The sequence below is a fragment of the Sus scrofa genome, chromosome 2, assembly GCF_054392235.1.
Source record: "Sus scrofa isolate SSC_HxYL_T2T_F1_AM1 chromosome 2, Sscrofa_HxYL_maternal_Yorkshire_Landrace_v2.0, whole genome shotgun sequence".
Lineage (NCBI taxonomy): Eukaryota > Metazoa > Chordata > Mammalia > Artiodactyla > Suidae > Sus > Sus scrofa.
Genome location: NC_139384.1, coordinates 30,953,420 through 30,980,854, shown reverse-complemented (window position 1 = coordinate 30,980,854; position 27,435 = coordinate 30,953,420). Strand labels below are relative to the sequence as shown.

The following is a 27,435-nucleotide window of genomic DNA, read 5'->3' as shown; positions in this document are numbered from 1 at the left end:
TATTATAAAGATTTCCAAACTATAGAAAAATAGAGTAGTATTTGCTTCATCTTGTTTCTGCTTAAGTATTTGAAAGTAAATTATAGTCATATAACCATTCACTCTAAATACTTTCATATTTAAGGCTTTTCTTTTTTTTAGTTTTTACTCTTACTTAGCATACTTTCCTATCCTTTCTGGTCAATAAGAAAGATATTTATCCTAGAGATGGTAAACTCTAGGTAGAAGAACTGAAAAAGGAACCAAGACAGATTTCCAATTTCTTTGGAATTGACGTGGCTGTATTATTTTGTTTAGTGGCATGAATTAAAATGTAGAATACATTCTTGGTGCCGCATATGAATAAAAACACATTTCAAAATTTAACATGACTGCTCTTTTTTTTTTCCCCATTAATATGGATCACTGGGGACAATCTGAGCCTCACCACTGTTCTAACAGCCAAAAATAAACCTTTTGAGACTCAAATGTCCCTTAAGTACCTTTGTACTTAAGTAATACATTGATTTCCTATTATATACTAGGTGTAGGACTACTGCAAAATCTCTATATTGGTGGACATTATTACTACTCAACAAAAAGTAAAGGTTGGTAAGGTTAAGAAATCTGCCCACGGTATAATTGGCTGAGCTGGAATTTGTTTTTGTTTTTCTTTGTGCCTCAGGTGCAATCTTTTCTAAGGCTGCACCTGAGGCACACGGAGGTTCCCAGGCTAGGGGTCAAATCGGAGCTGTAGCCGCCAGCCTACGCCACAGCCACAGAAACACGGGATCCGAGCCACATCTGTGACCTACACCACAGCTCATGGCAACACCAGATCCTTAACCCACTGAGTGAGGCCAGGGACTGAACCCTCAACCTCATGGTTCCTAGTCGGATTCGTTCACCACTGCACCACGACAGGAATTCCTAAGCTGGAATTTGAATTCAAGACTCCAAAGTCTTACTACTTTCACTGTACCACTATACCATTGTTCCTGTGTTTGATAAAACTGACAGAGTCAAAAGCATGAATCAAGGACATTATGTGTCAAACTTTCAATACATTAAGAGTCTTTGCTCTCAGGTAAGGAAGTAAAAATTTCAAAACACTAATTTGTTCATATAAATTTCTAGGGATATATAGAAAGATATATTCAAATATTTAATAATCACTTGCTAAGGCATCTCTCAAAATAATCAGTATGGCAAATTTTTTGTCTTTTTTTTAATGCTGCACCTGTGGCACATAGAGGTTCGCAGGCTAGGAGTCAAATCAGAGCTGTAGCTGCCAGCTATGCCAGACCTGAGTTGCATCTGCGACCTACACCACAGCTCACAGCAATGCCAGATCCTTAACCCACTGAGTGAGGCCAGGGATTGAACCTAAGTCCTCATGGATACTGGTCCAGTTACTGCTGAGCCACAAGAGAAACTCAGTATGCAGGTTTTTTTTTAAACAAATCTTAATAAACAGGTGTGAAAATACTGCACACAGGTATTTGCATATTAAACTTGAAGAGAGAAGGGAAATTTTTCATGAAACTTATACTGAACAAGCAAACATTCATCCCATAGACCACAATTCAAGGATTAAAACTGCCATTAGAACACAACCAACAACTTTTGCAATGGCTTACCCAGACTTCTCAGGAGGAAGACTCCCAGATGTTAAAACTCGTTCAAACAAAACTCGGGTATTATTGTCCTCTAGAATGTTAAAAAATATTTTAAATATTTTTTAAAATTCAGTTTTACAGTTAAACAGTGCATTATCTCCTTAAATCCTCACAAAAACCCTATGCAGAAAGGTTAACTATTATCACACCCAATATTTATAGATGAGGAAACCTGAGGTTCAAAAAGATAACGTGAGGAGTTCCCTCTGTGGCACACTGGGATCAGCATCACCTCTGCAGTGCCAGGATGCAGGTTCGATCACCACCCCATACAGTGGGTTAAAGATTCTGGTGTTGCCACGACTGTGGCAATAGGTTGCACCTGCGGCTCAGATCTGACCCCCTGGCCAAGGAACTCCATGTGCCACAGGATGGCCAAAAAAAAAAAAAAAAAAAAAAAAAAGGATCTGGCTCACTGTTATTGAGTAATAAGAGCCATAAATACAGGCCAGGTCTCTTCACCTCTAATTCAGCCCTCCTATAGTACAGTGTAGTTGTAATGTCAAATAATTTATAACGTGCTATCTGAATCAGGTTATCTCATTTTTTTAAATAATGAAAATTATATATCTGTTGACATTGTAAGCATCAGATTATTGATGTTTTTAAATATACTGAATGTGAAGAAAGGCGAACTCAAAATTAGGTATTTGACATTCTTTTTTTGCAGCATCAGGGCTACTCTATATTTAACTACTTTAAATTCTTTTTGTTTTTTGTTTTTTTTTTTGCTTTTTAGCACCACACCGGAGCATATGGAGGTTCCCAAGCTAGGGGTCGAATCAGAGCTACAGCTGCCAGCCACAGCCACGCCAGATCTAAGCTATGTCTGCGACCTATACCACAGCTCATGGCAACGCCGAATCCTTAACCCACTGAGAGAGGGGTTCCTAGTCGGATTTGTTTCTGCTGTGCCACAATGGGGACTCCACTATAAATTCTTGTATAGGTACCATATCTAGATTGGTAGATAAATATGTAAATGGAAAAGAAGTGGATTAAAATTTAAGAGTCTCAGGAGGTCCTCTGTAGCTAGAAGTTAGAAAATGACATTTCTTGCTAAGCTTTTAGGGATCTATTAAAATTTAGAAATCCTGTGGTAAATTTACTAACACTCTTTGAACTGTATATCTTAAATGGGTGCACTTATGGTATATAAATTATTACTCAATAAAATTGTTTTTAAAAAATCTAGCAGAGGAGTTCCCGTCGTGGCGCAGTGGTTAACGAATCTGACTAGGAACCATGAGGTTGCAGGTTCGATCCCTGGCCTTGCTCAGTGGGTTAAGGATCCGGCGTTGCCGTGAGCTGTGGTGTAGGTCGCAGACATGGCTCAGATCCTGTGTCGCTGTGGCCCTGGCGTAGGCTGGCGGCTACAGCTCCGACTGGACCCCTAGCCTGGGGAACCTCCATATGCCGCGGGAGCAGCCCTAGAAAAGGCAAAAAGACAAAAAAGTTTTGTCTTTTTATTGCCTCTGTGGGTGTTCAGTTTTATTACATCTCATATATGCAAAGTAAAACAAAGAGATTACACGTATCAAACAAAGAAAATGGCACCATATTCATGGCTTTCATCTTTAACTTAACATACTGTACTTAAAAAATGCGTAAATCTTGCATTTTATTCTTTTAGCTTTATTCCAAACTTGGCTTCCAACACTTTTTGCCATTCCACATAACTTTCCACTGTATATTACATGCTGTGTTCTCTGCTTGGAATAATGCATTTCCCTGTATCTTTACCTGCATAATTATTGCTTATCCTTCAAGACCCATCTCATGTTCCCTGCTCTCACTCTCTAGAACAACACTGTCCAATAATTGAAATTTTCTGCTGGCCACATTTAAAAGAATAAAAACAAGTGAAAATTATTTTTAATGTATTTTACTTACCCCAATGTATCTAAATTATCATTTCAACAGGCAATCAATATTAAAAATTATTGTTTTTTTTCTACAAACTCTTTAATATCTGGTTATGTATTTTATGCTTACACTACATCTCATTTTGGCCTACCCATGCTTCAAATGCTCAATACTTAGTCACCCAGAGGCTACCATAATTGTAAAACACAACTCTAGAACTTAGATTATACTCTCTGCTTTCAAAGTAATTCATTCAGGGCTTTATTATGGAATTTAGCATTTTTTTCATGATTGCTACCATCACCTTAAACAGTTTGCATTTATTGTGTGCTTACCACTTTCCATATTAAGCCAAACACATGCAAAAATTCATTTAATTCTTTCAACAACCCTATATGAGGTACTCTTATTATGACCATTCTGCAGATGAGAAATCTGAAACAAGATTATACACCTAACCACAGGAACTAGGCCACACTTAAGAACCAAATGATGGTGCAATTATGTTTACCCATCTGATTCCTCCAGGAGAATGCTCTGAGGGTAAGAATGGAATTTTATTCACCTTTGTATTTCCAGACCTTACTTACCAAAAGGTAATGAATAAATGATGGATAGACGGGTGGATGGAAAACAAAGACACCAATTTTAGAAGACAATAATGCTGGCATCAGATTTTATCCTCACTTAACATCACATATAACTTTATATTTCCTTCTTACATCAATTTTTATACCAGATCATCTTAGTCAACCACATTCTGGACTGTGGTTACATGAAATATATGCATATGACTTCTTTAGCTCAACGCCTGGTATTAGGTAGGAACTCAACAAAGGATGGCCATTATTATAATAACAAAATAGAAAAATAAAGAAGCTCATAAACATAATATTTCTGAAATTTCTTCCCCAGTAGCCTCGACACATTTTACTTTGCTACTTGAGCATCTTTGAGTTTTGGCAGCTAGAGATTTGTGGCTTTATCCAACTACTGTTGGGACTTTGATGCTGAATTAAAGACCAGTTTTCAGAGTGAAAAGGCATCAACTTTTTTACTCAATAAGTATAAATTCATAGTTGGCCCACAAATATTTCTTGAGTGCCTATTAAGTGCCTGGTTCTGGTGTAATGACAGAATTATAAAACATGTGAGAAGGAAAAAAGCCCAGCAACAATTACAGAGAATGACATTGATGGTTTAATACTGAGTAACCATTACAGATGAGGATCTACTTACCATTGAGGTGAGAAAGATAGTCAATATAGGCCAGGACATACTCTGGAATGTCTCCGTATTTCTTTAACCCCAGCTCAAAAATCTTAAAGGCAACAGACTTGTCCTAGAAATAAAGAAAGTACTGATTTCCCTCAAACAAGATTCTCAAAGAATTAAAACTACAATGCCTAAATATGACAAAATACATTAATTAAAATGGAGATTAAAATCATGTTAAATAAAAATTTCAGAGCTAAAAACTATTCAAGGGGATTTAGATTCAGAAATGTGGAGTTTAAAAAGGTATCTATTAGCAGCCAGTGAGGATATGAATGATGCTCCATGTAATAATTTTACACAGATACACTTAGGCCTCCTTTATGATATGGAGCAATTAAAGATTAACGACAGGGAGTTCCCATCGTGGCTCAGCAGTAACGAGCCTGACGAGTATCCGTGAGGACACAGGTTCAATCCCTGGCCTCAGTGGGTTAAGGGTCCGGCATTGCCATGAGCTGTGGCTGTGGCTGTGGCTCCAACTTGACCCCTAGCCTGAGAACTTCCATATGCTGCAGTTGTGGTGCTAAAAGAACAATAACAAAAAAACTAAAAAGATTAATGATGGAAAATAGTAACAGTTGCCTGCCTTTCTTTTAATTAATGTATCTCAAATGCAGGAAATTATTTCACCTTTATATTTTCAGCACCTACCTTACTACAATAATACTCCATGAGTGCTGCAGTAACATAGACATGGTGGCGGGTTCTGGTATCTTCTCTTGCTTTTTTAAATATCATTCTTCCAGATTTGATACCTTCTGCTCTTCTTGCAAATTTCATATATTGGATATATACCTATGCAAAAAAGTATGTTTTATACACATTAGGCAGAATGTGATCCTGTAGCATCCAGTTTAGGCTCACTTTATTCTATACTAACATGTTTGCTATATAAGAAAACAATCATGAATACCCAAGAAATCAAAAAGTAAGATTACAGATATTGCACCATTTAAATCCACAAGCAAAATTTTTCTAGTACTGAAGATTTATACAAATTAATTTTTTAAATTGAGATATAATTCCCATAGCACAAAATTCACCCTTTAAATGTATAATTCAATGGTTTTTAGTATATTCACAAGGTTTTGCAATCATCATTAATGATCTAATTCCAGAACATGCAAATTAAATCTTAAGGAAGGAATAAAAGTGAAAATATGAGAAAACACTCCACTAAGGAAAGTCAACACCCAGAAAATTCAAGGTTTGATCTAATACAAGTATGTTTAACAGTATATATTTAATTCTTTCTTTTTCTTTCTTTCTTTCTCTCTCTTTCTCTCTCTCTCCTTCCTTCCTTCCTTCCTTCCTTTCTTCCTTCTCTCTCTCTCTCTTTCTTTTCCCTCCTCATTTTTGGCTGCACTCATGGCATATACAAGTTCTTGGGCCAGGTATCAAATCCAAACCGTATCTGCAACCCACGCCACTATGGCAGCAACGCCTGATCCCCAATCCACTGGGCCAGCAGGAACTCCTTTCTTGATTTATTATAGTATCTAAAGACCGGGAGTTCCCGTCGTGGCGCAGTGGTTAACGAATCCGACTAGGAACCATGAGGTTGCGGGTTCGGTCCCTGCCCTTGCTCAGTGGGTTAACGATCCGGCATTGCCGTGAGCTGTGGTGTAGGTTGCAGACACGGCTCGGATCCTGCGTTGCTGTGGCTCTGGCGTAGGCCGGTGGCTACAGCTCCTAATAGACCCCTAGCCTGGGAACCTCCATATGCCGCGGAAGCGGCCCAAAGAAATAGCAAAAAGACAAAAAAAAAAAAAAAAAAAAAAAAAAAAATAAAGACCACATTAGGAGTTCCCGCTGTGCAGCAGCGGAGACGAATCTGACTTAGTGTCCATGAGGATACGGATTCAATCCCTGGCCTTGCTTGGTGGGTTAAGGATCCGGCATTGCTGTGACCTGTGGTGTAGGTCATAGACTCGGCTCGGATCCTGGGGTGTGTTGCTGTGGCTGTGGCGTAGGCCAGCATCTATAGCTTGGATTAGACCCCCAGTTTGGGAATTTCCATATGCTATGTGTGTGGCCCTAAAAAGCAGGAAAGAAAAAAAAAAAAAAAAATATATATATATATATATATATATATAACTTTATCAATAAACTGTTTATGAGCCATTTTATACTTAGCAGCTACCAAGTACCCAACACATGATGAGTATGCAATACCTGTTCAATGAGCAAATGTCTCTAGACTATAGGCAGGATGACTATGAGCAGGGTCCTAAAATGCCCAGTTTTGATGATGTCATACTATGCTGCCTAGTTTTGACAGATGGATAGGCTGGCTAATGAGATAGGAGTTCCTTGAGGAAAGGAATTTTATTTTATTTGTCATATAATGCTAGAATCTAGCACAGTGCATAGCACAGATCAGTTTCAATTTTAAAATGAGGACTAAATGCAAATAATTAGAGCAATGGAATCCCAAGATAAACAAAAACGGAATACAGCTGTAGCTGACTTGAGGCAGAAGGGTCTAGGGCCCCAACACACTGGCCTATTCCCTTCCTCTCCCATTGAAAGGGCTCCACTGCACTTTTGCAGTAACTCAGGTGACTCCCTGTCCAATTGCTTCTAAGAATATCGGTTTCCCCTGCCTCCATTTATCTAAAAAGAAATATTTGTTAAACAACAATTATGTGGTATTCAAACCATGCTCACATGGAAGGTGTTACAGAAAGCCCCACTGTGGCTATTTCATACTGCTGCACTTAAACCAAAAAAAGCAGAAAACAGATCACTTTTTGCCAGGACTTGGGAGACAGGGAAGGTTTGACTACAAAGGGGTCACATGAGGGAATTTTTGTAGGATGACTGAAGTGTTTTGTGTCTTAATTGTGAAGGTGGTCCCATGACTCATGTTCATGAGAACTCCCTATACAACAAAAACAGTGAATTTTATGTAAATAAAAAAACTTTATATTAAAGTAGACAACAAAAGTGAGAAAGAGATTTGTAGTTACTCACCAAGGTGGGGTCAATATCCTCAATTGCCAGAAGTCTATTATATATACTGTGAACTTTCTCATACTTCATGCGACTCTAAGGTGATAGAGAAAAAGTGGATATAAACATATACTCATAAACATTTGAGCTCTGAGGAATCCAGAGGCTGTACCCACAGTGGCACCTGCTATGAGCATAAATATATAACGGGCTAAGGACTAATAACTATTCATTTTGCATTGTCTGTCTTCCAAAAGTAGTATGTTTGGCAAAGAAGCAGTCAGAAAAAAAATTCACGGCTGCAGTAAAAACATTTAATTACAAGAAAGTTCTAAATATTTTAACTCACCTCTTCATAATCTGCATATGCAAAATAAAGAAGCATATTCTTCTTTAATAAAGTGCTTATGGCTCTTTCATATATATTAGCAGCTTCATCGCTAAATAATTTGGCATTATTCATATCCTAGGAGAAAAAAAGAAAGCCCACTTACAAAATTTTAATATAACTGAAAGAATAAAACACACACTCCTATGTATGTACCTATGGACACATACGTATTTCTGAATTCTTAAAAAACTCCAAAGATTTCGGGAGTTCCCATTGTGGCACAGCAGAAAGGAATCCGACTAGGAACCATGAGGTTGTGGTTTGATCCCTGGCCTTGCTCAGTGGATTAAGGATCTGGTGTTGCCGTGAGCTGTGGTGTAGGTCACAGACGCGGCTCCAATCTGGCGTTGCTATGGCTTGGACGTAGGCCAGCGGCAACAGCTCCGATTAGACCCCTAGCCTGGGAACCTCCATATGCTGCGAGTGCGGCCCTAAAAAGACCAAAAAAAAAAAAAAAAAAAAAAAAAAAAAAAATCCGAAGATTTCTTCCTTGTTTTATTTTATATTTTATTTCATTAGGGCCGCACCTGTGGCATATGGAAATTCCTAGGCTGGGGGTTAAATCGGAGCTGCTGGCCTATGCCACAACCACAGGAACATTGGATCTTTAACCCACTGAGTGAGGCTAGGGATTGAACCCACATCCTCAAGGATACTACTCAGTTCTTAACCTGCTGAGACACAATAGAAACTCCTCTTCTTCCATTATTTTAACATAAAGAAGAACCATACGGTATTCTATGTGATTCATCACTTTAATACATTAAAAAAGAGACACTGTATGTTTTTGGCTGCAGTTGCAGCATGTGGAAGTTCCCTGGGACAGGGATCGAACCTGCACCACTGTGGTAATGAGCCACATCAGTGACAATGCAGGATCTTTAACCTGCTGAGCCACAAGGGAACTGCAAAGAGCCACTATCTTTTAATTCTGACTAAGACAGTCTTATCATATAAAGAGCATCACCAAGAATCATAGTGACATAAGATTAAAATTTTCAACACTTACACTTTATTACCAAAATTCAGTGTTATACTTTCAGCCAATTATTGCTATACCAAAATAATAAAAAGACCCAAAGGGGAAAACAAGTGAATACTCACCCCCTTCTCTGCTAACAGTTTACTTGACTGCTCAAGATACTGGGCAGCTTCATACCAAATATCAGGGTGATGGCCCAGCACAAGGAGGCACTGTTCATAAGCAAACATAACTAGGGGAAGACATCACAACATTCGATTAGAATAAACAATTATTTCTAAAACTATCAATACGAGCACCACAACTACAACTTTTTTTTTTTTTTGGCCATGCTTGCAGCATGTGGAAGTTCCTGGGCCAAGGATTGAACCTGCCTCACAGCAGTGACTCAAGACACTACAGTGACAATGGTGGATCCTTAACCCACTGTACTGCAGGGGAGCTCCACAACTAAAATTTTTAGGCTAAGACATGGCCCTCAATAATAATAATAATTAGAAATAAAAAGCTTTAGTGATTCCAAGCATTATCATTTACCCAAACCCCATCCATCCATTACTTATTAAATTAATATTTATTGAACACAACTATATGCTAAGGAATGGGATAGACATTGTGAATACAACAGTGAATAAGACTTCCTATACTCAAGAAGTCACAGTATGTTGGGCAGACTGATATTAAGAAAGTAGTTATCAAAAGTAATAAATATGATGATGAAGAAAGTACAGGGTATTCTTAAAACTTATAGCAGTAGGACTTAGTTTAGGGACTCAAGAAAGGCTTCACTAAGGAACTGACATCTAAGCAAAATCTGAAGAAAGGATAGAATCTGGTCAGATGAGAGAGTAAATAGAGGCAGGAAGGACAGGAGTAGATACAAAAATGATGTCAGCAAAGAAAATGGTATTTGCAAAGGCCTCCAGGTAAGAGAGAGCAAGGCAGGACTGAGAAATTTTTTAAAGTTCCAAATTTTAGTTCTGACAGTGGCAGAATAGTCTGTATCAAACTAACTCTCCTGAAAATAAAAATCATAAACTGAAAAACACAAAAGGCAATTATTTAAAGGCACCAGAGAATGACCAAAAGAAAAAGAAACTGGAAAGGAATGAGCCCGTAAAAAATAAGAATCACACTAGGTGAGATCCACATTTAAGATGGCTTTTCTTCTCAAGTGCACAGCTGTGTGTGTATATTCTGGAATAGCTAGAACTCAAGTTAAATGCTTAAGTCATATTGGTTTGGCTTAAGTAACAGGTAGTTCTGGGTTACAAGGGCAGCTGCGAATTAAGGGAGGAAAATCCCAAAAGAAAGCCACAGAGGGTGGAGCCTGAAAATCTGGACATAAATGCCCATAAATCTTTAACTGACTCTAAGATAGACATACACAGGAAAGATTACCAAAGAACCCAAGCAGAAAGCAAAGCCAAAGGAGCTGAATAGATATCTCATCCGCCACTCACCGTAATAAAGACCAAGTTTGGAACCTGAGTCCCATCAAGTTAAGAGGGTTTGAATGCCATGAATTTTCCATCATGTCTTGGGAGTAATGACTATATATCCCAGGACTAAGAGTTTTATCATGAGATAAAGGCCACTAATACAGATTCACCGTAACAATGTAAACTCAAGCCTCCACAAGGTCCAGGTGATTTGCCAGTAATTTAACTCCCTGCTAAAATAAAACTCAATATTCTTTGGAGGATAACAGAATCCAGTTTTTACTATGTATCATTAACATATCTGTATAATGCGCAAAAATTCAAAAAAAATTTTAAATGTCTAGGCTTGTGACAAAACAAAAAAATGGGATCCACAATCAAGAGGAAAAGAAACCAACACCATAATGGCCCAGATGTTGAAGTTTAACAGGTGAGGATTTTATGTTGTTATATATATATGTTCAAGGATGTAAAGAAAAAGATGGTAATGACCATGGAATCTCAACAGGAAAAGAAAAACTATAAAAAGAAACTATAGAAAGTACAGAAATTCCTAGAATAAAAATATATAGAACTTTTTAAAAAAGTAAAATATTTGCAATGAAGAATTCATTAGATGGTCTCACCTGCATATTGGGTATGTTAAAACAAAGGTCAGTGAGCATGGAAACAGATCTATAGAAATTACTGACTCTGAAGAATATGAGAAAAAATGACTGGGGGTTAAAAAAACCACCTCAGTAACCTATAGGTTAATATCAAGCGGCCTAATATACATACAGTTGGGGTCCCAGGAGGGTTAATCTTGTTACCTCTTTTAGTTATAAGGGTCTGATCTTCTGTACGAAGAGGGTTGCTCTTTTCCCATTGTATGTATTTCTTCCACATATCCACCTGCTGAGCTTCTTGAGGGGTATTCTGAGGAGGTACTGAAGGAGCATTTCGATCCAAACCTTTCATTACTGTCTCATACTCCTAGACAATAAGCATTTAGAATTCAGTGGTAGTCCAGGAACAACTATGATACATGGAATGGAGTTGATCAGTTTGGAATACTTTATTCCAAATGACTATTTTTTCCAAATACTACTTTATTAATATAACCTAAAAGTGAATAGCACAGAGAAAAATAAGAGATATGTAGATATGTATCTAAGAACAGGTTCCCATGACTAGGTAAACAGAACACCCTGGGCCCCTTCTGCATGTGATGTAGGAAGTCACTCTCTAGGACAGAGTCATTGACAGATCAACATGACTGATGATCTGGTGGCAGTATTACTACCATCTCTGGAGAAATATGTCTTTTAAAATTTCAATAGTTTGTAGTATTAGGCTATTTTCCCTAATGTCTAAAAGTGTCAATAAATGGAAAGATATGTACACAAGACAAAACTCTATCTTGACAGTTATGTCTTTAGACCACAGGATAGTAGAGTATTCAGGTATGTATGAGCAGACAGGGGGCACAGATAACAACTACTTGATCAACTTTGGGCAGAACTTAATCTCAATGACCTCTATCTCTTTTTAAAATAAATACTATCTTCTAAACTTGATTTATTCTATTTGTCCTTTAAAATGTCTGTAAAGAGGTATTTCACTTCAAATATATCATCTGCTCAGACAATGGAATTAACTGTCTTTAGTTAAGATAGCTAATGATTGAAAATATTAAGACTAATACCGGATAGGGAAGGCTCCTGTGTAAATAACATACTCATAATAAACATTAAAGTAAGTGCCTGATGGAATTCCATACCTTTGCTACACGCCTAGCATTCATGTAATCTCTGCTCCGATCTTCAATCATTTTTTTAGCTAAATGAATATTGATACCCTAAGGAAAAACAAAAGAAAATGTGTATTATTTTAAAATTAAGTATAATATAATGTTAGCATAATATAGTTAATTTATTCATTTTCTACATTACTTTGAATTGTTTATTTATTTTGTCTTTTTGTCTTTTAGGGCCGCACTGGCAGCATATGGAGGTTCCCAGGCTAGGGGTTGAATTGGAGCTGTAGCCACCAGCCTACACCAGAGCCACAGCACTCGGGATATGAGTCACGTCTGTGACCTACACCACAGGTCATGGCAACACCAGGTCCTTAACCCACTGAGCGAGGCCAGGGATGGAACCCACGTCTTCATGGATGCTAGTTGGGTTAGTTAATGTCTGAGCCACTATGGGAACTCCACTATGAATTGTTTAAAAGAGACTCTTTTTTTGACTGGTAAAATAGAGGCTCATTCACATTATATGCTTAAAAGATCATGGAAGAGGATCTTAGAAGAAAATACAGGCAAAACATTCTCTGACAAAAACTATATCAAGGTTTTAAGGCAATAGATATAAAAACAAAAATAAATGGGAACTAATCAAACAGAAGCTTTTCCACAGCAAAGGAAACCATAAACAAAACAAAAAGACAACCTACAGATTAGGAGAAAATATTTGTAAATGATGTGACCAACAAAGGGCTGAATTTCCAAAATATAAAAACAGGGCAGGAGTTCCCGTCGTGGCTTAGTGGTTAACGAATCCGACTAGGAACCATAAGGTTGCGGGTTCGATCCCTGGCCTTGCTCAGTGGGTCAAAGGATCCAGCATTGCCATGAGCTGTGGTGTAGGTCACAGACGCGGCTCAGATCCCTCGTTGCTGTGGCTGTGGTGTAGGCCGGCAGCTGTAGCTCCAATAAGACCCCTAGCCTGGGAACCTCCATATGCCATGGGTGAGGCCCTAAAAGGACAAAAAAATAAAAAAATAAAATGAAAATAAAAACAGGGCCATAGATATAACAGCAAAAATAAACAAATAGGATCTAATCAAACTTTTTTTATTGGTCTTTTTAGGGCCACACCCAGGGCATATGGAGGTTCCCAGGCTAGGGGAATGTAGCTGCTGGCCTAATCAAACTTATAAGCTTTTACACAGCAAAGGAAACCATAAACAAAACAAAAAGACAGCCTACAGATTAGAAGAAAATACTTGCAAATGATGCGACCAACAAAGGCTTAATTTCCAAAATATAAAAACAGCTCATACAATTCAATAAAACAAAAAAAAAACCAATCAAAAAATGGGCAGAAGACCTAAATAGACATTTCTCCAAAGAAGACATACAGAGATGGCCAATAGAAACACAAAAAGATGCTCATCATTGCTAATTATTACAGAAATGAAAATTAAAACTATAATGAAGTACTACTTCACACTGGTCAGAATGGCCATCATTAAAAAGTCTATAAATAATAAATGCTATAGAGGGTGTGGAGAAAAAGCAACCCTATTACATTGTTGGTAGGAATGTAAATTAGTGCAGCCACCATGGAAAACAGTATTGAGGTTCCTCAAAAAACTAAATATAGAGTTACCATATGATCCAGCAATCCTACTCCTGGACATATATCTGAACAAAACTATAATTTGAATACATGCACCCCTTTGATAATAGCAGCATTATTTATAATAGCCAAGACATAGAAGCTACATAAAGGTCCTTTGGCAGATAAATGGATAAAGATGTGAGATAGGAGTTCCCTGGTGGCTCAATGGATTAAAGATCCAGCACTGACACTGCTGTGACTTGGGCTGCTTCTGTGGCACAGGTTTGATTCCTGGCCTGGAAATTTCCACATACCACAGTCATGACCCCCCCAAAAAGAGATGTCATGTATACACAATGGAGTATTACTCAGCCATTAAAAAGAATAATGCCGGAGTTCCCGTCGTGGCGCAGTGGTTAACGAATCCGACTAGGAACCATGAGGTTGCGGGTTCGGTCCCTGCCCTTGCTCAGTGGGTTAACGATCCGGCGTTGCTGTGAGCTGTGGTGTAGGTTGCAGACACGGCTCGGATCCCGCGTTGCTGTGGCTCTGGCGTAGGCCGGTGGCTACAGCTCCGATTCAACCCCTAGCCTGGGAACCTCCATATGCCGCGGGAGCGGCCCAAGAAATAGCAACAATAACAACAACAACAACAAGACAAAAAAAAAAAAAAAAAAAAAAGAATAATGCCATTTACAGCAACATGGATGAACCTAGAGATTATCATACTAAGTTAGAAAGAGAAAGACAAATACCATATGATATCACTTATATGTGGAATCTAAAATATGACAACAATCAACCTATGAAATAAAAACAGACTCATAGATACAGAGGACAGACTTTTGGCAGCCAAAGAGGAAGAGGGGTATGAGAGGGAAGAATTGGGAGTTTTGAATTAGTAGAGGCAATTATATATGGGATGGATAAACAACAAGGTCCTACTGTACAGCACAGGGACCTATATTCAATATCCTGTAATAAACCATAATAGAAAATAATATGAAAAAAAAAATATTATAACCGAGTCACTCTACTGTCTAGCAGAAATCAACTATACTTCAATAAAGCTTTTTAAAAAACAGATCACAGAGGATCTGCTATGTTTATGAGCTTGCAGTAAGTCTCCATCTGCCAGGAAATTCTAAAGATAGGGAATGATTTGGAAAGGGTCAATTATTTCATATAAAATTCTATTAATAAAGAATGATATATAGCTTTATTTGGGTGAATAGCAATAGCTTAGTTCTAAAAGCCTTTTTCTGGAGTTCCCATCATGGCTCAGCAGTTAACAAACCCGACTAGCATCCATGAAGATGAGGGTTCAATCCCTGGCCTCGCTCAGTGGGTTAAGGATCCAGTGTTGCCATTGAGCTGTGGTGTAGGTGGCAGACACGGCTTGGATCCTGTGTTGCTGTGGCTCTGGTGTAGGCCAGCGGCTATAGCTCCTATTCAACCTCTAGCCTGACCTCTATATGCCACAGGTGCGGCCTGAAAAAGACAAAAAATATATGTAAAAATAAAAGGCTTTTCCTAACTAGGACCGCATAATGTTAAAAATAAAAGCAGATAGAGTTCCCATTGTGGCGCAGGGGAAACAAATCCAAATATTAACCATGAGGTTACAGGTTTGATCCCTGGCCTCCCTTAGTGGGTTAAGGATCCAGTGTTGCTCTGAGCTGTGGTGTAGGTCAGAGATGTGGCTTGGATCTGGCGGCTACAGCTCCAATTAGACCCCTATCCTGGGAATCTCCATATGCCACAGGGGCAGCCCTAAAAAAACAAAAGACAAAAATAAATAAATAAATAAATAAATAAGTAAAGACACTTGATTTGGCATGTATGTTTACAATATTTGGGTAATTAGTTCAGCGGCTAAAGCAAATTCTGAGACAAAGATCCCAGACCACAGCCCCACATCTTGGTTGTAAAGCAATAATCATATCATATCATTACAACTATATAAAAGAGGTGCATTGCGACTCAGCATTACTACTGGAAAAATAATTCTAAAAGGGAACTGTTTCATCAGAGCTCAGTAGCAATGCATGTCTGTACGATTGTGTGGATATGGTTTAGCACTGAGTAAAAATGATTTTGTAAGAATTATAGTTCTCCCAGAGTAACTCAGCAGTAACATAAGACTCTCAAAAACATTAGGAGTGGTTCTTTCATTACAATTAATATAAAAACAAACACTGATATCCAGGTACCTGATATTAGAAAGACTAGAATCCATAAGTCCACAAAGCATAAAAATAAAAATGGCTTGGTTATAATAATTAACTACTCTGCCCTAATTTACCTCTTCATACTTGTTATAGTCTCGCCACAGTTGTTCAATGTTGATCATTGGATTAACACAACCTCGTTGATAAACTCTTCTAACAGCTGTTATTCTCTGATTTTCTGCATAAGATCCAACAGCTTCCCTGATATTGGATAAGAAATGCCATCAGTTATATTATAAGTAATCAACTATTGACATGGAAAATCAAAAACTATAAAAATACTTACACGCCTTTTAAGAAATTGATGTAATCCACCCAAATCTAAGAAATAAAATAAAATGTCAGTAATCTTCCTTAGTAGCTTCAAATGTATTACTGTATGTATTAAAAAGAAATTTAATTCTACCTGATAAGACATAATTTCCATTCCAATTTTATCCAGTGCAAAATCATATGCTTGAGCCATTTTTTCTCTGAAATAAATGTAAAAAACATATTTTTAAAGTATATGGTACAGTTACTAAAATGCATCTATAACTAAAACATAATCCTAACTTCTGATCATATAATCACATGTAACTCTTTTATATAAAAAATGTAAAGACATCTTTGCAAATACATAAAGTACTTCTTTTGTGTTTAGCATGTCGATATCATTAATTTATATATTTTGTTTCTTTGACCTTACCATTTGTGAGCTTATCAAAGATAGGGGTCATGTTTTCTTTATATCATTTAACTTGCCAAATCTTACTTATAAGTAGCAGATTCACACATGGAAATATCTGGTTCTATCATTTAGAAGTTAAGCTATCATGGAAACAACTTACATGTCCATTGACAGAGGACTGGATAAAGAAGATGTGGTACATATACACAATGGAATATTACTCAGCCATTAAAAGGAAAGAGATAATAGCATTTGCAGCAATGTGGATGGATCTAGAAACTGTCATGCTAAGTCAGTCAGACAGTGAGACACCAACATCAACTGCTATCGCTTACATGGGGAATCTAAAAAAAGGACACAATGAACTTCTTCACAGAACAAATACTGACTCACAGACTTCCAAAGAAGACAGATTGGGAGATGGTGGGATGTGCTGGGGCTTTGGGATGGAAATGCTATAAAATTTGGTTGTGATGATCATTGTACAACTATAAATGCAAACTGAATAATAAAAAATGCTATAAAATTTAAAAAAAAGAAGGCAAGTTATGCCTGAAGATCTATTCGCTCTGAGGTAAAACGTACAGAGAAAGAACTTCAATGTATGACAATAAACGATAATGAGGAAAATAAAATAAAGACAGAATTCTGGTTACAGAAATAATTTACCTGTTTGTTATACACAAAAATAGCACTTGAGAAGGTACATTATTTAGATTCAGCAAAGATGGTTAGGTGGGGTAAGTCCTAGTGAGGAGGTCAACTACACAACAATACCATTGTCATAGATGACTTGGAATACTTAGCATATCACATCATAACCTGCCAAGGGTCATGCCATGACAAGTAATTAGATGTTTTTTATTAAGTATGACAACAAGCCTGTCAACAAAGTGATCTGGTGTTGTCAATATACAATGTTTCAATACAGAAGAAGGGCTGGGATGATTCGGTTCTCCAGAGCAAGTCTAATGCCAGTGTTTTTCTTTGAAGTATTTTTTCCGTGGTTTACTGGCTTATCAGAGAACCCTGACTTTTCAAACTTGAAAGCTGCTTCACCCTCTGGAATTAAAAGAAGGTGTGTTTCTATTGTATTGACTGTGCTTGCAGATATCTTGTATTAAGATCCTGATTTAACTTACTTATAACTTGGTAGTTTACCCTTGGTTTCCCGGACATATGAAAGGTAACACTTCCATAAATCAATGTGCAAAACCTTCATAAGGCATCTCTGAAACAGCTGTAAATATAATAAAATATTATCAGAATTCATAGTTAAATAAATTTCACATGTATATAGTTGAAATGAAACATTAAAGAAATAAATTCAGCTCTTTTCATAAATTTATCTTCTCACAAATAAATTGTGACTAACAATTCCCTATATTTTGTTTAGATAATCACAATCATTCTCATAATTTTGGTCAGCAGACTAAGTACAATGAACTTATAAAATAATCAATCTATTATATAATAATATAATCAATAACCAGATTCAATAATTGTTAACATTTTACTATATTTACCTTACATATTTTAAGCCCTAAATTAAACTTCAGCACAAAATTAAAAGTTTATTTAAGAGAACTCACTTTTTCAACCTTATCATAATTTTTAGCTTTAATCTGCAGAGAAAAAGAAAAATATAGGATTAACATCATTCTTTTTAGAGTATTAAAATACTGAGTGTTTTGATTAATCTTACAAATTCACTTCTACATTTTCCTATTAATTCTGCCTTTCAAAAATAACAAATAATAGAAGTCTGGAACCCAACACAGATAATACTCATTGCAAATATTCCATACACATAATTGATTCTATATGGATAAATTTTTATACATTCATTGATGTTGGAATTTTGTGAATTTAAAATTTTGTAAAACAGTCTCAAGATGAATACAGAAATATAAACAAGGCATACCTGAATATGGCTTTAAGCATCTACTAAAGACAAATTTAAAGCTTTATTTTCCCTGAATAGCTACAATCTGAGTAGAGCAGCAAATAAGATTTGTTAATTTTGACTACACATAAATTTTAATCATTCAGTCAACCTATTATATATTATACTCTAGGCACTGTGGCTACCACAGTGAACAAAGCATACATAGCTCGCCTATATCCTCATAGAGCTGACAATTTACAATTGTACAGGGGGAAGTAAAGGGTGCTATGGGAGCATTTAGGAGATGCATAAAATCCAGACATGGGAGGTTGTAAAAACTCCTGGAAGCAGTTAAGATGTTAAGAATGAGGCGTTTGGAGTTCCCGTCATGGCTCAGTGGCTAATGAATCCGATTAGCAACCATGGGACTGCGGGTTGGATCCCTGGCCTTGCTCAGTGGGTTAAGGATTAGGCGTTGCTGTGAGCTGTGGTGTAGGTCGCAGACGCAGCTTGGATTACGCGTTGCTGTGGCTCTGGTGTAGGCTGGCAGCTGGCAGCTACAGCTCTGATTAGACCCCTAGCCTGGGGACTTCCATGTGCTGCGGGAGCGGCCCTAGAAAAGACAAAAAAAAAAAAAAAAAAAAAAAAAGAATGAGGTGTTAGGACAGAATGGCTATCATCAAAAAGCCTAAGAAAAATAAATGTTGGTGTGAAGAAAGGCACCTCCTTCACTGTTGGTGAGCATATAAACTTGTGTAGCCATTATGGTTAACAGTTTGGAGGTTCCTCAAAAAAAACTAAAAAGTAGTTCATATGATCCAGCAATACCACTCTTGGGCACATATCCCATAAAGACAGAAACTCTAAATTCAAAAACAGATACATGTACTATAATGTTCACAGAAGCACTATTTACAGTAACAAAGACATGGAAGAAACCCAAGTGTCTATCCACCATCAGCTGGCTTAAAATGAAACTATATGCCCTTTGATGCCCTTTGTAGCAACATGGATGGACCTAGAGAATATTATACTAAGTGAAGTAAGTCAGACAGGGAAAGACAGATATTTTATGATCTCACTTATATGTGGAATCTAAAAACTAATACAAATGAATCTATATAAAAAAAGAGACACACAGACATAGAAAACAAACTTATGGCTGGTTACCAAAGGGAAAAGGGTTGGAGGGAGGGATAAATCAGGAGTATGAGATTAACAGATATGAACTACCATACATAAAATAGATAAACAATAAGAATTTACTGTATAGCACAGGGAATTATATTCAGTATCTTGTATTAACCTATAATGGAAAATAATCCAAAAAAATATATATACATGTAACTGAATCACTTTGGTATACACTTGAAACTAACACAATATTATAAATCAACTACAGTTTAATTAAAAAAAAAAAAAGAATGAGGTGTTAGACTGGTAAAGAAAAAGAGGAGTTATTCCAGGTAGGAGAATTGGTATGTGAGAAGACAAAGGCAAATATTAGATTTCCCATTCTTTCAGTATTTTTATCAGATGGTAGGAAGAGTTAGATCATTCAACTGTGATGTATCAGCAAATCTATCAGTCTCATAGGTACTTAATTCAACTGGTTAGAGAACTCTTGGCTTGTGGTCCTTTTCTATCAGTTGTACATATATTTTCCCACTGCTTTCTGGGTAAGGTATTGCAAATCAGAACTCTGGTGACAGGCTATTTTTCTTTCGCTGATTACTTGCTCTTTCTCTCCGGAACTTGTAAGATTTCACCCTTGATCTTCAGAGTTCATAAATTTTAACAGGGTTTGCTTAAATATAGGTCTTTGCTCTTTGAGACAGTTTAGTTAAAGTTCTGCAGTCAGATCTCTTGGATCCACTTTCTGACTCTCTACCTAACTTTTCTCTTCATCTGAATTAGTGGGGATAACAGTACCCATTTTGTAGGGCTATTGTAAGGACTCAATGAGTTAATAAATTTAAGCCCTTAGAACACTGTCCAGCTGAGTACTTAGTAATTGACTTTTGTTATCATTAATACAAGTTCTGCCTAGAATTCAGCATGTTCTTTGAAGCTACAGACTCATACCTTTTTCAGCTCAAGATTTTTCATCTTTTAAAAACCATGGCCTCTCTTCAATGTTTCTTTTTACTTTTAGAACTTCAATTATACGCATTAGGTCTCCTTGTTCCATCCTCAAAATCTGTTGTTTTTACACTTTCTTTGCCTTTTTGTTCTAGGTTTAAAAATATTTCTTCCACTAGAGTCTCCATGTTACCATTTTCCTCCATTTGACCTATTGCTGTAGTTGGTTCAAAAATGGCTTTTAAAAAGTGCGTTTAATACTGCACTTTCAATCTCACTGTGTTCCCATTATTTTGTTTAAGTGGTTTTCTCTCCTTCAGCAGCTCTATTTTGTTGGGGGCCTATCCCAACAGTCTATAATCCTTTCTTGTTGCTGGATCCTTAGATATGCAATTATTATTTTTTTTTTTCTATCTATTCCCTGAGCTCCGAGTTGGTAGTCCCCGTGTAGCAGTCGACCTTCTCTAGCATGACAGCTGAGTAGCAGGTGTAGACAGCAAGCTGGCTCTTGGTAGTCTTCTGACAAAAAACCAAAGAGAAATCTTTGCTCAAGAGCAGGGAGGACTAGGCCTGCCAATTCAAGTCCTTTTTGGTTTCCTGGAGGCCAATCTGATGATGTCAACATTCCTCTGGGCAGAAAGGCAGTGGAAGGATGCCAAATATTTCTGAGTTTCTTATTCCTTGTCCTGGACTCTCCATCAGGACTCCTCTATCAGACAGTCATAGAATCTAAGGTTTCCTTATATCCAGCTGCTTGGCTCAGTATAGGTAAATAGGCTGAGTTGAAAGTGGGAGTGAAGTTAGATGAATTCAAGTCACCAGCTTACCAAATATAGATTACAGATTATACACAGTTCTCACAATTGACCAGAAAAACCAAGTTTACACATTGGGAAAACTGACAAAGAGTATGAATAGGCAATTCCCAGGAGAGAAAATGTAAAGGGTTAAAAATAATATGGCACCCTTTAAAAAAAAAAAAAGGAAAAGTTATGTGAATATGTATGCTCCTTTTCTCTCTCTCAAAATATCTCATTGGGAGTTCCCATCATGGTGCAGTGGTTAACGAATCCGACTAGGAACCATGAGGTTGAGGGTTTGATCCCCGGCCTTGCTCAGTAGGTTAAGGATCCGGCGTTGCCGTGAGCTGTGGTGTAGGTAGCAGATGCGGCTTGGATCCCGCATTGCTGTGGCTGTGGTGTAGGCCGGTGTCTACAGCTCCAATTCCACCCCTAGCCTGGGAACCTCTATATGACGCAGGAAGCGGCCCTAGAAAAGGCAAAAAGACACACACACAGTATAAATTTCCAAAATGGGAAATACAAATTAAAATAATAGCTATCTTTTTATACAAATCAGTATGGTAGAAGCTTCAGAGGGTATTAACACTACTAAAGTGATGAGAAAAAGACTTCATCCATTGCTAGAAGAAATATGAATTGTTATGGCCTTTAAAGAAAGCCACTGGCAAAAGCTACTCAAAGATTACACATCTTTTTCTTTTTTTCCTGTCTTTTCTAGGGCCACACCCACAGCATATGGAGGTTCCCAGGCTAGGAGTCTAATGGAGCTGTAGCCGCCAGCCTATGCCAGAGCCACTGTGGGATCCAAGTCACATCTGCAACCTACACCACAGCTCAAGGCAATGCCAGATCCTTAACCCACTGAGCAAGGCCAGGGATCGAACCTGCAACCTCACGGTTCCTAGTTGGATTCGTTAACTACTGAGCCACGATGGGAACTCCTACACATCTTTTCTTTTTTTCTTTTTAGAGCCACATCTGCAGCATATCAAGTTACTGGGGGCTAGGGATCAAACTGGAGCTGCAGCCTATACCACAGCCACAGCAACGCTGGGACTAGAGCCACGTCTGTGACCTACATCACAGCTGAAGGCAACGCCAGATACTTCACCTACTCAGAGAGGCCAGGATTCAAACCGACATCCTCATGGATACTCCTCAGGTTCTTAACCCGCAAAGCCACAACAGGCAACTCAGAAGATTACACATCTTTTAACACAGCAATTCCACTCCTGGGACCTACCCCCACTGAAATAAAAGTACCTGGATATAAAGTTGATTTACAAAGTTATTTACTACACAAACTTTGCAGCATCAAAATCAGTTAATAGGAGGAGTTTCCACTGTGGCTCAGCAGGTTAAGGACCCCCTACCTTGTCTCTGTAAGGATACAGGTTAGATCCCTGGCCTTGCTCAGGGGGTTAAGGACCCAGCATTGCCACAAGCTGTGGCATAGGTCACAGATGCTTCTCAGTGTGGCTGTGGCTGTGGCTGTGGCGTAGACCGCAGCTGCAGCTCCCATTCAACCCCCGGCCTGGTAACTTGTATGTGCCACAGGTCACAGGGACAGCCATAAAAAATTAAAAAAAAAAAAAAAGTCAGTTAACAGGAGTTCCCTGGGGGCTCAGCAGGTGAAGGATATGGCATTGTCACTTCTATGGCTCAGGTTACTGCTGTGATGCAGGTTCAATTTTTGGCCTGGGAAGTTCCAAATGCCATGGGCACAGACAAAAAATATCAGTTAACAAAGTAAACATCCACCAATTTGGAAATAGTCTAATAAATTATGATGCCTTCACATCATGGAATTTTAAGTGCCCATATAAAACAAATCAGGGCTATAACTAGTAATTAGAGGAATTTTCCCTAAGATTTTATTGAATGAAAAAAGATTAAAATGTGTTTAATATAATTCATTTTTGTAAAACAAATTTAATTATGGTGTTGCAGAGATCTATTGGTGGAGCAAGGAATAGACAAAAAAAAGAGACTACTTCAGATACACAACTGAATTTATGCATTTTAGTAAAAACTGTCTATATATGCAAGTGTAAAAAATGTAAACAAACAAAAAATTTTTTTTGGCCACACTGACAGCATGTGGAAGTTCCTGGGCCAGGGACTGAACTGTTGTCATAGCAGCAACCAGAGCCACTGCAGTGACAATGCTGGATCCCTAACCATGAGGGAACTCCTTAAGTTTTTATTTTATTTATTTTTTGTCTTTCTGCCATTTCTTGGGCATATGGAGGTTCCCACGCTAGGGGTTGAATTGGAGCTGTAGCCACTGGCCTACACGAGAGCCACAGCAACTTGAGATCCGAGCCGTGTCTGCGACCTACACCACAGCTCATGGCAACGCCGGATCCTTAACCCACGGAGCAAGGCCAGGGATCGAACCTGCAACCTCATGGTTCCTAGTCAGATTCGTTAACCCCTGAGCCACGACAGGAACTCCCCTTAAGTTTTCAAAATAAAGAAAAATTCTCAGATCTTTCTGTCATTAACCAATAGAAAAATGCCTCCATTTAGGGCAGAAGAACTGAATAGAATCTTTTCCAAAGAGGAGATGCAGATGATGACCAATAGGCACATGAAAAGTTGCTCGACATCACTGATAAGGGAAAGACAAATCCAAACCACAATGAGATTTCACCTTACACGTATTAGAATAGCTATTATAAAAAGAATACAAATGGCAAGTGTTGGTGAGGATGTGGAGGAAAGGAAACCCTCGTATACTATTAGTAGGAATGTAAATTGGTACAACCACTGTGAAAAACAGTATGGAGGTCTCTCAAATAACTAAAAATAGAACTACCACATGATATACCAATTCCACTCCTGGATCTATAACAAAAGAAAAGAAAAGACTAATTTGAAAAGATATATACACCAATGCTCATAGTGGCATTATCTGCAACTGCCAAGATACGGAAGCAACCTAAGTGTCCATCAACAGATGACTGGGTAAAGATATGGTAAATATACACAATAGAATACTACTCAGTCATGAAAAATAACAAAATTTTGCCATTTGCAGCAACACAGTCTTGGAGGACATTATGCTAAATGAAATAAGGCAGACAGATGAAGACTAATACCATATGCTGTCATTTATATATGAAACCTAAAAAAATACAACAAACTAGTGAATATAACCAAAAAAAGCAGACTTACAGATATAGAGAACAAACTAGTGGTTACTAGTTGGAAGGGGCAATATAGTCATAGGGGATTAACAGGTACAAACTATTAGGTATAAAATAAGCTACAAGGATATACTGTACAACATGGGGAATATAGCCAATATTTTATAATAATTAAAAATGGAGAATAACCCCAAAGATTGTGAATCACTATATTGTAGATCTGTAACTTACAGCAACTGTACTTCAATAACAATAAATGCCTCTATTAAAGTGCATTATATACATACACACAATTTTGCAAGCCTACTAGAACCTGCCCACATCTTATCACATTGAAAGTAAAGTTACATAAGTTGAAATAACAGGGGATTTTATTTATTTATTTGTCTTTTTGCCATTTCTAGGGCTGTTCCCGTGGCACATGGAGGTTCCTAGGCCAGGGGTCTAATTGGAGCTGTAGCCACTAGCCTATACCAGAGCCAGAGCAACAAGGGATCTGAGCCACATCTGTAACCTACACCACAGCTCATGGCAACGCTGGATCCTTAACCCACTGAGCAAGGCCAGAGATCGAACCTGCAACCTCATGGTTCCTAGTCAGATTCGTTAACCACTAGGCTACGACGGGAACTCCAATAACAGGGGATTTTAAAAAATTATCTTCAGTCTTCAGTTCTCTAACTTACAATCAATCATCTGAAGTGTCTGAAGTGTAGATTTCCATTTTTTAACAAGAATTCTGTTCTAATGCAAAAAAAATGTTAAATGGTTGGAAACATACCAAAAAATGAACAATTTACATGTTAGTGTGATGAAATGATTTTTTTAAAGCTAATAATGTGGTTATATTATTTTTGTAATTTAAAAAATCATCACAGGAAGAAATTAAGGATAATTTTAATAGTTTTCCTTTGATATATATACTATTTATTACAACAATGTCATAAAATTGCAAGATTACTTTTTTGACAAATCAGTTGAATTGATTAGCTATGACTTTTATCTGGAATATTTTTATATGAAGATCTAAAGAAGCCATAATATTTATTTAACTATACAAAACCAGTTTTTCATAACTGATGTTAAAAACGTTTTTCATATTTCATTAAATATTTTATAAAATGTTGGTCTAAGTTCCTATAAAACTAACATTTTTCTTATCAGAGAAATAAACCTCTACATATCAACAGCATTTTAGCTGATTTCCTCAAATTCTTTTTTCCCCCCTCATAATATAGCTTGGAGGAAAAAAACTCCCACCAAATCCCATAACATCAGAATTTTTTAATGTTAATTTTAAAATCAATTTTAAGAATTATTAATAAGTAACTGTAAAATTAATTCTGAATGGTTCAAAAACATGAACACAACTGGCAAGATGTCTCTACAGAGGAAAGTAACCATGCAGAACAATCTAAAGAAAAGAGTAAATCCCTAAAGTTTCCATATAATAACCATTTGGGGCAAGTCAATACTTGTGTTTTCAGGAGTCCCCTAGTGGCTCAGTGGGTTAAGGATCTGGTGTTGTCACTGTTTGGCCTGAGTTCAGTCCCTGGCCTAAGAACTTCTGTATGCCTCAGGAGCGGCCAAAAAACAAACAAAAAACCCAAACACTTGTGTTTTACAATATTGCTGATCCACATAGCAGAGGCAGGGCAAGGCACCATCTCAAGTGAGTTTAAGTGGCAGTTGCTTAGGATAAATGCGATGAAAGACTGAACTAATTGTAAACCCACACTTCTAATTTGTTCTCTACATCCTTTCTACTCAAGTGTAGCATGTGCACGTTGGTGGAATTTAGGAAAATCAATTTAAATTAAGTCTGAGCTGCAGAAGTTGCCTGATTCTGCTTGTCTTAATTATCAATACCCAAGCCTGAAATCTGAAGGCCAATGGAATCCTAAAAAATACACCATCTTCCATTAATTTACTCTTTCACTACGCTTTTCTGCTGCTATTCAATCCCTTATACTCTGAGAATTATGTCTTAGAAGAATGTAAGAGGTTTTAACAAATTTGGGAAACACTGAAGATCAAACAACAGATAAAACTGCCAGAGGAGCTGCAGAACCTTTCCACCACCCAGTCCCAATTTTAAAAGTAAAGATATCAGGAAAGGAGTATCTGATAGTAAATCCATTTTTATTTAACAAATAATTGTGTCTATGTGGCAGGCTCTTTTCTAGCTTTAGAGATACAGTGGTGGATTAAGCTACATTTTATAATTCTCGGAGTTGTATTTTAGGGAGTCAGATAAACTAGATAGTTAAGGTTTTGCTAAACTGTACTTCCTTTTTTCCTACAATATATTGTATTATTTTTATGATTTTCCCATTAAAAGTAGTTACAAATGTATGCCTACATACACATACACATAGATTTGCATTTAACAGTTTGGTCAAAATCCTGTTGTCCCATAAATTTTCAGTTCCTCTAGGCACTTAAAATGTGCAGAGACAACATTTGCTAAATATGCATGGAAAGTATAGACCACTTATAGAGTCTCAGTATGAATGATACTAAAATGTGCTAAACAAAAATATTATTTTCAGTTCTGGATTAAATTTATGTTCATTTTAATTCTTTGTACTAACCAAATTAGGTATTAATTAATTTTACACTTTTCTAAACCAACTAAAAAGTATCTGAAGCATTTTAGGATTTACCAAGTGGATATGAGAATATGGACCTGAACTCTACCAAAG

The 27,435-nt window shown here is 37.3% G+C and overlaps 1 protein-coding gene across 2 annotated transcripts in view; it reads right to left on the bottom strand.

The window, feature by feature from the left end:
* Nucleotides 1-27,435, bottom strand: part of CSTF3 (cleavage stimulation factor subunit 3) — an 81,219-nt gene that overhangs the window by 4,964 nt on the left and 48,820 nt on the right. For both annotated transcript variants that reach the window (XR_014836355.1, NM_001267844.1), the window contains 13 exon segments: nt 18,398-18,430; nt 17,948-18,045; nt 16,542-16,608; nt 16,422-16,456; nt 16,210-16,336; nt 12,335-12,412; nt 11,385-11,547; nt 9,253-9,362; nt 8,107-8,223; nt 7,779-7,853; nt 5,454-5,597; nt 4,764-4,866; nt 1,620-1,689 (listed from right to left, as the gene is read on the bottom strand). Coding sequence is in view for 1 of the 2 variants with exons in the window: in NM_001267844.1 (NP_001254773.1) it covers nt 1,620-1,689; nt 4,764-4,866; nt 5,454-5,597; nt 7,779-7,853; nt 8,107-8,223; nt 9,253-9,362; nt 11,385-11,547; nt 12,335-12,412; nt 16,210-16,336; nt 16,422-16,456; nt 16,542-16,608; nt 17,948-18,045; nt 18,398-18,430 (1,220 nt within the window). In the remaining variant the exon portion in view is untranslated.